The sequence below is a fragment of the Urtica dioica genome, chromosome 9, assembly GCF_054948205.1.
Source record: "Urtica dioica subsp. dioica isolate 48M chromosome 9, U.dioica_male_clone48M_v1_H2, whole genome shotgun sequence".
Taxonomy (NCBI): Eukaryota; Viridiplantae; Streptophyta; class Magnoliopsida; order Rosales; family Urticaceae; genus Urtica; species Urtica dioica.
In genome coordinates, this window is record NC_142764.1 from 19,702,476 (window position 1) to 19,715,438 (window position 12,963).

At 40.4% G+C, this 12,963-nt stretch overlaps 2 protein-coding genes across 2 annotated transcripts; one reads left to right on the forward strand and one right to left on the reverse strand.

The window, feature by feature from the left end:
• Nucleotides 1-639: 639 nt before the first annotated feature.
• On the reverse strand, nucleotides 640-3,896 carry LOC149385587 (uncharacterized). Its single transcript, XM_089626364.1, has 4 exons — nucleotides 3,753-3,896; nucleotides 2,774-3,698; nucleotides 2,438-2,578; nucleotides 640-1,385 (listed from the first exon to the last, which is right to left on the reverse strand). The coding sequence occupies exons 1-4, from the start codon at nucleotides 3,894-3,896 to the stop codon at nucleotides 640-642; spliced, it is 1,956 nt and encodes a 651-aa protein (XP_089482490.1).
• A 4,198-nt stretch (nucleotides 3,897-8,094) lies between these two features.
• On the forward strand, nucleotides 8,095-10,033 carry LOC149385588 (GDSL esterase/lipase 1-like). The gene is made up of 5 exons (XM_089626753.1): nucleotides 8,095-8,516; nucleotides 8,810-8,928; nucleotides 9,018-9,248; nucleotides 9,335-9,590; nucleotides 9,692-10,033. Exons 1-5 carry the CDS (start codon nucleotides 8,240-8,242, stop codon nucleotides 9,925-9,927), a joined length of 1,119 nt encoding a protein of 372 aa, XP_089482879.1. The 5' UTR covers nucleotides 8,095-8,239; the 3' UTR covers nucleotides 9,928-10,033.
• The last annotated feature ends 2,930 nt before the right edge of the window (nucleotides 10,034-12,963 follow it).

The following is a 12,963-nucleotide window of genomic DNA, read 5'->3' on the forward strand; positions in this document are numbered from 1 at the left end:
TGCACGCCAGCCAGTGAACCTCGGTGGGACTCTGTAGAAACTGACTCAGCTTATTCACTATGTATGCAATATCTGGTCTGGTGAGGGTCAGATATTGCAGGGCACCGATCACACTCCTATACTGCGCCGGGTCTTCCATTGGCTCCCCATCGACCTTGGACAACGTCTGGCCGGGAGCTGAGGGCGTGGAGCATGGTCTCGCAGCAGTCATACGCGTCTTTTTCAACAGGTCAGCAACATACTTCGACTGTGAAAGATACAGACCAGACTCATCACGAAAAGCCTATACTCCAAGGAAGTAATGCAGATCCCCAAGCTGCTTGAGTGAGAAAATGCTATGTAGTCTGGTGATTAGGGCAGTGATAGCAGCATCATCATTCCCTGTGACAAGGATGTCATCGACATAAACAAGGAACAAAATGACGACTCCTTTTGCATTGAAGACGAAGAGCGACGTGTCTGATTTAGAGTTGACAAAGTGCCACTCCAGCAACACATTCTTGAGCCGCTCAAACCAGGCTCGCGGGGCTTGTTTGAGACCGTATAGCGCTTTCTTGAGCTTGCATACGTGTTGAGGTCGACACGGGTCAACAAAGCTCTCAGGCTACCACATGTAGACATCTTCACTAAGAACCCCATTTAGAAAAGCGTTGTCAACATCCAGTTGCCGTACACACGCCACGCATTGTGGACCGCCAATGTAAGAACGATCCTGACAGTGCATGGTTTGACTACAGGGCTAAAAGTCTCTGAGAAATCAATGCCAGGAGTCTGAGTGTAGCCCTTTGCAACGAGTCTCGCTTTGTACCGGTGAACCTGACCATCCGGCCCATATTTGAGCTTGTATACCCATTTGTTGCCCACCACATTGAACTTGGGAGAGAAGGGTATGAGATCCCAGGTATCATTTCTGTGAAGTGCAAGCATCTCAGCCTTCATAGCAGCAAGCCATTTATCATCATTCAGCGCTTGAGGAACTGAGAGAGGCTCAGAAGGACCAGGGTCAAAGGCAATGGGGTGACGGTCCACAATGAGAGCCTTTGGCTTGAATATGCCAGATTTTGACCTGGTGTTCATAGTGTGGGAATGGGATGAGGATGGGGGTCTGTGAAGGTGAAGTGTAGCCGGCTCACTCACATGTGTGGGAGCATGAGGTTTTTGTGGTTGTCTAGGTTCAAGTTGTTCGGGTGGTGATGACTGAGTCGTGGTATTTTCTGGTGTACTAGCTCTTTCTGAGGCTAAGGGAGAGAGTTGAGGATCTGGTGAAATGTCGGGGCCAGGGAGGTCAAGAGGAGCAGTAGGAGAGATAGCCATACCTGTGTCACTGGAAGAATGATGAGGACACAGTGAAAACTGACTCCAAGGTACTACTTCAGGGCTGACATCTATTTGAGGACAAGACTCAGAACCAAACAACTCAGAATATGGAAAGTCATCCTCATGAAAGATGGCATTACGAGTAATGTACACACGACCCGACTCAGACGGACACTTGTAACCTTTGTGGGAGGGACTATAACCCAAGAAAAGACCTTTTTTGACCGAAACTCTAGTTTGTGAGAATTGTAAGGACGTAAGTGTGGAAAGACAGCACACCCAAACACTTTCAAGAATTTATAGTCAGGAGCTTTTTTGAACAAGATTTGAAAATGACTGTGGTTTTGGAGAACTAAGGTTGGCAACACATTTATGATATACACAGCTGTTTGAAAAGAATCCCACCAAAAAGACAGAGGAAGTTTTGCTTGGGCCAAGAGTGTTAATCCAAGTTCAACTACGTGTCTGTGCTTCCTTTCAACTCGGCCATTTTGGCCATGGATATGGGGACAAGGGTGTCTCATTTGTACTCCATGTTCTGTTAAAAACGGTTTGAAGCTACGAAACTCACCTCCCCAGTCACTCTGAACACAGATAATTTTCGAGCTGAAAGCTTTTTCGACAAAACGTTTGAAGTTTTTAAAAACCTGAAAGGCATCGGATTTTAGCTTTAGTGGGTAAATCCAGGTGAATCTTGTGTGATCATCCAAGAAATGTATGTAATATCTGTATCCATGGGAAGAGATATGAGGCGAGGGACCCCACACATCTGTGTGAATTAACTCTAGAGGTTTTGTTGCTCGTGAATTTGATTTTTCAAAGGGTAAGGTATGACTTTTTCCATATTGACATGCATCACAGACCAGGTTTGATTTGTCAGGTTTTGAATTTGGAAAAATAAGATTGTATTTATTCAGAATTCTTGCTACAGTTTGGACTGAGGCATGACCAATACGTCTATGCCACAGATACCATTTTTGACAATTCTGTTTTGACACTTTATGAGACTCTACAGTTTCTATGGGACCGTATACAACAGACTGTGACACACTAGGACTCATATCAGACTTACAACCTTTACTCTTACAGTTTGAACACACAGACTTACAACTCAAAGTACCACTACAGAACACGCAGGACTTATTTGACATGACAGATTTTGTTGACACAAGATTGAGACTAGAACACTCATCATTCTTTGTAGATCCATGTGACAACAGGTACAAGCCGTTCTTATGCTCCCCTTGAAGAAGATGCCTCCCTGTTTTGAGATCCTTTACAGCACAAAAATCACGGTAAAACTCAACTGAAACAGGATTCTCAGAGGTCAATTTGGAAATACTTACAAGGCTCTTTTTGATGTTAGGTACTCTAAGTATGTGGTTCATTTTTAGAAAAGTCTGATTATCTGTAGGAATGATAGTTGAGCCTATGTGTGTAATAGCAAGTTGCTTACCATCTCCCACCATGAGTTTGCCTTTGCCTTTGTACTCATTGTTGAACTGCAGGTTTTCCAGCTCTGCTGTTACATGATCAGTAGCACCGGAGTCAGCATACCAGCACGGATCAGACACTGTCTCAGGACCAGCGAAGAACGCAGCAGCTGGCTTGTTTTGTTGTGCTTGAGCTCCATCATTTCCAGTGAAGCTTTCATCAAGCCGGTGCCAACACGCCAGAGCAGTATGGCCTTGTTTGCCACAAATTTGGCAAGTTGGCCTGGAATTTGTGGCACCACGTCCTCCATTTGATCTTCCTCTACCTCCGCGACCTCGTGGTTGAAAGGTGTTCCTTCCTCGTCCACGAGAGCCTCCATTGCGATTTTTTGCAAAATTCGCTATTGATTGGCTTGTGTCTGTTAGTGCAACAGAGTTTTGTTGTTCAATTCTCATCTCCTGTGCAAGAGCCATAGCCTGAATCTCTTGAATAGAGATCTCAAAGCCTTGGATCTCAGACATTTGCAGTCGATTGTTGACCAGTCCTACTGTCACGTCGTATTCTGCCGGAAGTCCAGTCAAAATCGCCGTAATTAGGTCTGATTCAGAGAGATCTTCGCCAGCCAAAAATAGCTGATATGATATTCCCTCCATCTTCGAGAAGTAATCAGAAATTGATAGTGCTCCTTTCTTCGTCGTCTGTAGTTGTATCTTCAGAGGCATGAGTCTTGCCTTAGACTTCACTGCAAAAAGCCTTTCCAATACCAGCCAAACACCTCTGGCTGTGTTGATTCGAGTAACGCTCCTGAGAATCGAAATCGTCAGCGATGAAAGGATCCAGCTAAGCAGGAGCTGATCCTCTCGATTCCAGATATCGAACTCTGGATTCGGAGTTTCAACTCGCTTTCCTTGCTCATCGGTGGTGACGAAGACCTCCGGAGGACACGTCTTGGTTCCGAGGATTATGCCTTAGAGATTGTGACCTCTGATGGCTGGGAATACCTGAGATCTCCACATGAGGTAATTGTCCTTGTCCAGTTTGACGGAGATTCCAGTGCTCAGCGACGATGAGAATGGAGAAGCAGCTTGGTGGAGGAGAGGATTTCCAAGTGACGATGAGGCCGAATCGGACGAATCGATCGCCATTGAAGAGCTCTGATACCAAGAAGAAATGCGGAAATGTGTTTGGATCTAGAGAGGAATAAGAACTCTCTATTGTGATCTCTGTATTTCTTCGAATGAATTAATTAAATACATCATGGGTTAATTGTGTATTTATATACAGTTTACATTTACTCTGTATATCTAACTGCCTAACTGCCTCCAGCTGGTTAACCGACTCCACTAGCAGTCTGAGGTGGCTGATCCACTTGCGCTGACGTGGACGCCTCTCTCACAGTTACTGTGGTTTGAATAAAAAAAAAATATTACATGATATTTTCCCACGTACGTGATTGATTGGTAAAACCGCACAACAATGGCAACTAAAATACGGAACAATATAAAAAAAAATGTGAGCATCTGCTAAATAACATTAAATCTTGGGCGAAAAATGTGTTGGCCATAATAATTTGACAATTTTAATCATCACAAAATAATAATTAAATTTAAGGATTTTTTTTTTTACTCGTTGCCCTAAATATGTTAGATAGTTTCCCTTAAAAAAAGAAATGTTAGATAGTTACAAAATAATTTGACAATTTTAATAATCACAAAATAATAATGAAATTTAAGGATTTTTTTTACTCGTTGCTAGGGATGGCAACGGGTACGGGTAAGGTCGGGCACATCTATTCCGTTACTCGTACCCGCTATAATTTTTTACCCGTTACCCGGACCCGTTTACCCGGATTTTGAGACGGGCCGGGTAACGGGGATACCCGCCGGGTAAACGGGTTAAAAATGTTGGACCCGTTACCCGTTTACCCGGTTTAAAAAAAGGGTAGCGGGTCGGGTAGACCCGCTTACCCGTTTATAAAATAAAAATCTACCAACAATATAAAGTTTAAAAATAATATATCATCTTTAGGTAAACATACGATTTATTATATTTTTAAAAACAATGTTTAAAATATATCATCTAATTATGTAAACATATGATTTATTATATTTTTAAATATTTAAAAGTTAACGGGTCGGGTCCCGGGTAACCGGGTACGGGATGGCTATTCCGTTACCCGTACCCGGACCCGTTAAAACCTTAACGGGTATTACCCGTTTACCCGTTTACCCAAAAAGAACGGGTATTACCCGATCCGAATAAATCGGGTAACGGGCCGGAACGCGGGTAACGGGTCAAATTGCCATCCCTACTCGTTGCCTTAAATATGTTAGATAGTTACAGTGGGATCCATACTTCTCTTGTTGCATTTGCTATTTTCTTATTTGGGTATTTGTAGCGCCTCCAAATAATTTAGCTGATCTTTTAACGAAAAATACGGTTCCCTTTAATAAGTAGTTTTATATATGTATTATTAATAAAAACAAATACAAGTGATACTTATTAAAAAACATTAAAGTTTAGAAATATATATTTTATAAAATAATTAGTGATGTTACTAAGATACTAATTATCTGTTAAAACCAAAGATACTACCTATTTGTTCAAAATGTGCCAAAAAAATAATAATGGAAAATACAGTAAGCATATTTGGAAGGCTTAAAAATGATCAAAATCTAATTTTCAGAGAGAGGGAAAATGCTACAAAATAATAAGAAAAATTACACGGGCTAACCAACTTCAAACGTTGATGTTGTAAAGTAGTCAATGTTTTAAAATTTTAAGTAAAATAGCCAATTTTGATGATATGACAATTAATTCAAAACTTGCATTCCAATCTTGTCCCTTTTGTTATTTGAATCAATTTCTTTTGTTTAAATACATTAAATTATATAAGTAGTATTTTGATCAAATATTCAGTATTATTGCCACCATTTCTACTTTTAAAATTTAAAAACAGCTTTTCTTAAAAAAAAAAAAAAAAAAATTAAAAACAGCTAAAATTTATTTTCAATTTTACAATGCTTTATGATATTATGAGCAACGTTTACAAAGTAGAAGATGCGAACGTTATTGATCGCTAAAGAAAAAGTACGCCCGCTCAATGTTGACATTTCCATGGCTGCTCCATTTACTTGCACGCTTCTTTATAGTCTTCGTAAGACTCATCTTTATCTCTGATCCATCTTTTATTATTTTTTATTTTTTTTACTGTCATCTCTCTCTCTCTCTCTCTCTCTTTGGACTCAGATGCGGAATATGGGGGTACAATATTGAGTGCAATGTCGTTCTGCACAAGTGGGACATCACCAAGTGCAATGTCATTAATTTTCGTTAATTTTGGTATAGGCTTGTCGAAATCAAGGCCCCGTCCCGTCCCAGAGTGAGAGAAGCTGTTTAGGCTTGTTTCGCCGCCGGAATCACGATCAGGATTGTCGCAGAGATAAGATCAACACCGCGAAAGCCATAGACAGAGAGGAGATCCACCGAGCCATAGCCAGAGAAGATCTTTTTTTTGTATTATTATTAATTTTGAAATTCATTTTAGGTGTTTATGAGTATTTTATAGTTATGTTTATTTCTGTATTTTTTGGTAAATGTTATGTCATTATTTCACAAACAACAAAAATTGTAGTTGTTATATTAATTTTCCCCAAAAGAGAACAAAAGTTACGGATAGCCTAGTGGTATTCGCTGGAAGAATGAAGTTGATGGTCTCTGGATCGAATCCTGGTAGCCACAAAGATTCATTCTGCATTCGCCACGTCATCGCACAGCTCACCCTCTCTCCTGCCACGCGCCCACACACTCTGCTATCCTTCCTGCAGTCTTATTACCACATAATGATGTCATCCGCCCATTACTTGATGATGTCATCGGCCAAGTTTATTTCTATCCGCCCAGGAGTGTCGTTGCTCGCCCAAGAGCATAAAAACACCCAAAATTCGGCCTGTACCCCGATCAAATAATTCAAAACCCCTCTCAACACAACACCAAAAACTCTATATATACCTCCCTCATTTCACCATTTTCTCTCCAAGAAATAAAAAACTTAGGCAAACTCATGCCATTTATTTCTCCCACTTCTCTCTCTAATTTTTCTCAAACAACATTTGAGATAAAAAATAAACAAAGAGAAAAATCACTTCACTCACACAATAAAAACATAAAAAAGAGAAATAATCACTTCCATTCTCTATAGATTGGAAGAGGTAATATTTACTCTCTGACAAACCAAGGCCAACAAAGCCAAATTACATTTCCCTCTCTAAAAGTGTTCAAGAGCTTGAGAAATCAATTTTCATGTTCTTCACTTAGTAAGAGGAACATCTCATCGACCCGTTACCCGATTTCAGGATCCTCTGAAACTCTTGGACGCGTTAGGCTTTGTCTTAACCTTCCTCGAGCCCTTTGGAATCTTGAAGAGTGACTTCTATTCTCAAATCACGATTCAAAGATTTCTCTGAAGCTCTCGGATGTTTTGGGCCTTGTCCTAAACTTCCTTGAGCCCTTTGGAATCTCGAATAGTGATTCTGGGCCCATCCAAAACTAGGCACGTGACTATTCCAAGCACACCACGTGTCGACAAATGTTGAATCCAAAAAATGGCTTAACAGTAAATTAGGTTCTTTTTTGTGCTAATATCATTATATATATTTATGTGATTTCTGTTTATTTCGGTTTATTGATATTAATTTTTGTTTATTTGTGTTTCAGTTTATTTATGTTTATTTCGGTTTATTCGTATTAATTTTTGTTTATTTGTTAATTTGTGTTAATTCATTTTGTGTTAGTTCGTGTTAATTCGTTGGCAGTGCAGGCCGAGGTGGAGGTGGTAAAAGTGATGGAGGCTCTATGTCTCCGGTCGGAGAATTGACGGCTCGAAACCGATGGCAAGTGACTCAGTGGTGAATACCTCGTAATATTTTTAGAGAACTTTATAATCTATTAATGAAAGAGTTATTTATTGTAATGTTTTCTATTTTTTAATTTTATTTTTGTTATTTAATTTATATTTGGTAACCCTTTATTTTAATTAAAGGTATTTTTATCTGACCAAGTAAGTTAATGAAATTTATTGGCTATTTTGCAAAATAAACCAAATATTGACTATTTTGATAAAATTCAGGTTTGTGATTGGATAGTCCCTAACTTAAGAGTTATTGATATATCAAATTCTGGCCCTAAAACCCATTTATTAGTCTATTCCTAAAATAAATAAATAAAATGTCTTGTATCTTACTTTATTTTTATATATTTGTCTTAATTTATTTTTATATATTTAGTGTTGAAGTCGGGTCCAATTTAATGTTATTAAATACACCGAACTACCCAGTACCCATAATCAGCAGAAGTAATCCAACACATAAAGTCACAATCACAGTATCCTGACCACAATGTGATTGAAGACTGATCGACAATCTCTACCCATATATACTTTACTGAATTCAGAAGGATTAAGAGAACCATAAAATAATTCACTGGAGTTATGGCAATCAGAAGAGGGTTGTTTCTTTTAGATTTGGCGGCCATATGTGTGATAACATCGCTCAACGTCGCAGCGACAAGCTATGACTCAAATATTATCCCTGCCAAAGCACAAAATATTGTTCCTCTCTTTGTGTTCGGAGACTCGATATTCGATCCCGGCAACAACAACTACATCGAAACGATTGGAAAAGCCAATTTTTTTCCTTATGGAGAGACATTTTTTAATCGCTCAACTGGAAGATTCTCCGATGGCCGAATTATTCCAGATTTCATTGGTATGTCTATACTTCTATTTTTACATTTCTTTCGTGTTGACATTGCAACTATTGAGCTATGATATATTTAATTTATTCTTGCTCATTCTTCTCTAGGTATCTAAATTATTAACTAGTCTTGTAATAATTACTCTGCTTATTATATATATATGATTGTAAGAATTTAGTAGTTTTGACAAACCCATTAAACATATCCATCTTCACTCTAGATTTGAAACTACATATTGAACAATTTTTTTTTTTCCTTGTTATCATTGGCGTCTAATTTATTAAATTTTATTTTATTTTGCCAGCCGAGTACGCGAATTTGCCATTAATTCCACCGTACCTACAACCAAATATCGAGTTCAAATATGGAGTGAACTTTGCATCTGCAGGTGCTGGTGCTCTCGTTGAGAGTAACCAAGGAATGGTATGCGGAACAAAAATCCATAGTCTCCGAATTTAAATTTTTACACATATTTTTCATTTATCATATTAATTGATAATTTTTTGCTGCAGGTAATTGACCTTCACATGCAGCTTAAATATTTTAAGAACGTAAGCTCCGAATTGAGGAAAAAACTAGGAAACACGAAGGCCAAATCGTTACTATCGAGAGCCGTTTACATGTTCGCCATTGGAAACAACGATTATGTGTTTCCTTTCACTGCAAACTCTACCGTCCTTACAACCTTCTCTCGCGAACAATATGTGGGCCTCGTAATAGGCAATATAACTTCAGTCATCCGGGTATTTCTCTAGCTATTTTTATTGTATAATTTTAAATGCTCTAATTTATAATGCTTGATGTGGTTTTTTTTTTTTTTTTTTTTAAGGAAATCTACAAAATTGGAGGAAGGAAATTCGCTATGGCCAATTTGTGGCCTTTGGCGTGTGTGCCGTACTTAAGAGTGATCCAAACCGACGAAATCGGAGCGTGCTTAGATGACATAACGCCTTATCTACAACTGCACAACAAAGAGATCTCAAAGCTCCTTCCAAGGCTTCGAAACAAGCTCAAGGGGTTCCGATATTCGCTCCTCGAATTCGAGTCATTTTTACAAGAGAGAATGAAGAAGCCTTCCAAATATGGTACGCATACTAATTATCTAGTACTTTAATAAAATTGAATATCTCCATTTTTTGCGTGTAGCTAATTATGATTTATATTCTGTGGCGTGATTATTTAAAAGGTTTTAAGGAAGGCCATGAGGCTTGTTGTGGAAGTGGTCCGTACAGAGGGATTTTGAGCTGTGGAGGGAAAAGATTTGGAGACTATGAATTGTGTGATGATCCCAAAGAATATATTTTCTTTGACTCTGGTCATCTCACCGACAGAGCTTATCACCAATTTTCCGTACAAGCATGGAACGGAAAGCCAAGCCTCGCAAGGCCTTACAATCTCAAAGCACTTTTTGAGTCCATCTAATTATAATTACAGTGTCAAGTTATATTACGTACTTGGGTGTGTATGCATAGTTGTACATGCGACAATAAATAAGAATAACAGTAAAATTGATGTACGCACGTTTTAACTTCATAGCGATATAGTAAAATTGGAGCTCACTTTCTTTATGGGGTTTTTCATTATTCAAGCAGCCGAGGCAGTAAATGGTTGGGAAAAATCAAGAGATTACAGCTGAAAAAGATACTGATGACAATCTTTGGGATTTTTACATCTAGGTATTAAAATAAATAATAATAATAATAATATTTTTTTTGCTCATACCATTCTAAAACATGTGTAATACTATTATGCCCACACAACTCACACTCAAAATTAACTAAAAATGGAATAATGTCATACACTTATAAAGAGCACAATTTTCAAATACTCAATCGATGTGTTGGGTAGAGCTGGCCTAATATGTATCGAGGCTTCAGGCGAGAATTTGAAATTAGATTTAAAAAAAAAACCATGGAAATAATGATATATTAAAGAAAAAAAATATAATCTTTAACCGTGATTTCTGATACATATTGATACGATGCAACCTTAAAATAATACATTCTTATATTTGAAAAAAAAAATACATTCACTAAAATTTTAGACGCATTTATTTTCAAAACCTTCCTCCTCATAAAACAAACCATACTCAGCTGTCCGGCTACATCACAAAAACTAGGTGGCAAGCCCTTTTAAAATAAACAAAATATACTAGACATACATATGTATTGTTAGTGCTCACAAATTGGTTCGTATACACAACTATGAGATGACCCAGTTTTGTCTCACCCCAATACTCGTGAAGACAAATATAGTGGGCCTTAATTTTGTTTCAAAATTATGGGGCCTTGGGCAATGTGTAACTAAAAAGCTTGGTACGAACAACTTTCCGAGCTGTTTTTTTTTTTTTTTTTTTTTTTTTTTGAGGAAGCGTGGGCGGAACCACGCAAAATTCATTAAACCCTCACGTATGGCGGAGGAATACCGTGGTTACAAGATTAGGACAACCGTAATTGGTCGGAGATCACATCATCCCGAATACAAGGAGGGACCGTCTCCGACCAACACGCGTCCGTAAGAAACTTCAACGAGTACCTAGCGAGTTTGTGTGCAACGACATTATTTGCTCTAGGAATGAAGGAAATCTCGAAGAAGGAGAAGAGAGATACTAAAACCTTGATGTCGGCGAGGATTGTTCCTAGCTCCGTAGCCGGGATGATGCCGCTTTGGATCGCTTTGACCTCTCCCAAGCAATCGGAATGGAGCTCGACGTTGTCAAACTCAAATTGTCTCGCCAAGGAAAGCCCGAAAAGCACCGCATTCGCCTCGGCAAGGGCCGCCGGGAGGCGCCGTAGCTTCGAGGATATCCCGGATACCGCCACTTTTCCGCAATGGTCCCGCAAGACGCATCCCACTCCAAATCTTCCCTCCGCATCGTTAGTCGCTGCGTCGACGCAAATCGAGATCCTCCCCGGGGACGGCGCCTTCCACGAGTGGACCTCCCCGTGGATCGGGGACTTAGGCGATGAGGTCGCAGCTCTCCGGGCTTCCTCCCAATACCTTCCGTACCACTCAACAAGGCCGTCGGGGGTCCACCGAGGTTTCCCAAACACAACATTGTTCCTATGGTTCCAAATTTCCCACAAAACAATAACATAAAAATCAAGTTTACTAACCTCAAGGGATTCCAAAGCCGTGGAGAGAAGGATTATCTCGTTCACCCCCGGGTCGTTTTCGTGATCTCGCCGAACCCGGCCGTTTTCCAAGCTTTCCGGGCCCACTTACAAGCCCAAAGCACGTGCAAAATGGTCTCCGGGGCACTAGAACACACGGGGCATCGGACATCTTTGGTAACATTCCGTTTCTCAAGAGTCGTGAGCGACGAGAGCCAGCCATTACAAACCCGCCAAAGAAAGATCTTGATCTTAGGAGGCACGGAGACGTTCCAAATCCCTTTCCACCACCTCTCGGCCGAGCCCGACGAAGAGCACGGAGGATCACCCGACTCTTTAGCCAAGCGATACCCGCTCTGGACCGTGTATTCACCATCTTTGGAGAAGTGCCAACAAAGCACATCATCGATATGGTTACGGGATGAAGGAATAGAGAGAATGATCTCCACATCATCATGTCCAAAAATATTCCGAACCAAGGTCTCATTCCATTTCCCATCCCTCTCTTTTAGTTCCGCAACCACCATGTCTTCCGGTATAATAGAAGGGTCGATGAAGAAGAACCGGGAGGGCCGCGGGATCCACTTATCCTTTATGACCAAGACTTTTTCCCCGGAACCAATCTTGCATCTCGAGCCATTGGATATAATCTCTTTTCCCCACACTAAGCTTCGCCATAATGAGGAGCTATTGGAGGGACAATGGGCATGGAGGATGTCGTCGTTTGGGAAATAACTCGCCTTGTAGACCCGACTAACCAAACTCTCCGGTCTCCGAAGGAGCCTCCACACATTTTTCGCAAGGAGAGCTTGGTTGAAAATCTCAATGTCTCGGAAGCCAAGCCCACCCTTCTCTTTACGGGCCACAACTTTTTCCCATTTGCACCAGTGAATCTTCCTATCGGCAGCCCCGTCCCCCCACCAAAAATGAGCGAAAGCCCCGTGGATGTTAGCCACAAGCGATTTTGGTAATCGGAAGCAACTTGCCACGTAGCTAGGAATGGCTTGGAGAACGGATTTGATGAGGACTTCCTTTCCGGCTTGAGAGAAATGGTGGCCACGCCACGCCTTGATCTTGTCCCAAACTTTCTCCCGAAGAAAAGCGAACAAATCACATTTCCTTCTTCCAGTAAAAGCGGGAAGCCCCAAGTACCTTTGACGACAAGTCGTAATAGGAACTCCCAACCGAGCGGCTATAATTTCCTTATCGGCTTCGTTTACCTCCTTCCCGAAGCAAATATCCGATTTCCCAAGGTTGATCAATTGCCCGGAAGCGACGGAGTAGAGGTTAAGGCATTCCGATACTGAGGCGCATTCCTCCGTGTTGGCTTTGAAGAAAATCAAAC

Coding starts and splice junctions, on each gene's coding strand:
- LOC149385587 (XM_089626364.1), bottom strand. CDS start 3,896: ATGGCGATCGATTCGTCCGATTCGGCCTCATCGTCACTTGGAAATCCT. Junction 3,699..3,752: donor ACCTCATGTGGAGATCTCAG/GTATTCCCAGCC, acceptor CTCGGAACCAAG/ACGTGTCCTCCGGAGGTCTT. Junction 1,386..2,437: donor GTCCTGCGTGTTCTGTAGTG/GTACTTTGAGTT, acceptor GTCCTCAAATAG/ATGTCAGCCCTGAAGTAGTA.
- LOC149385588 (XM_089626753.1), top strand. CDS start 8,240: ATGGCAATCAGAAGAGGGTTGTTTCTTTTAGATTTGGCGGCCATATGT. Junction 9,249..9,334: donor ATATAACTTCAGTCATCCGG/GTATTTCTCTAG, acceptor TTTTTTTTTAAG/GAAATCTACAAAATTGGAGG. Junction 9,591..9,691: donor GAAGAAGCCTTCCAAATATG/GTACGCATACTA, acceptor ATTATTTAAAAG/GTTTTAAGGAAGGCCATGAG.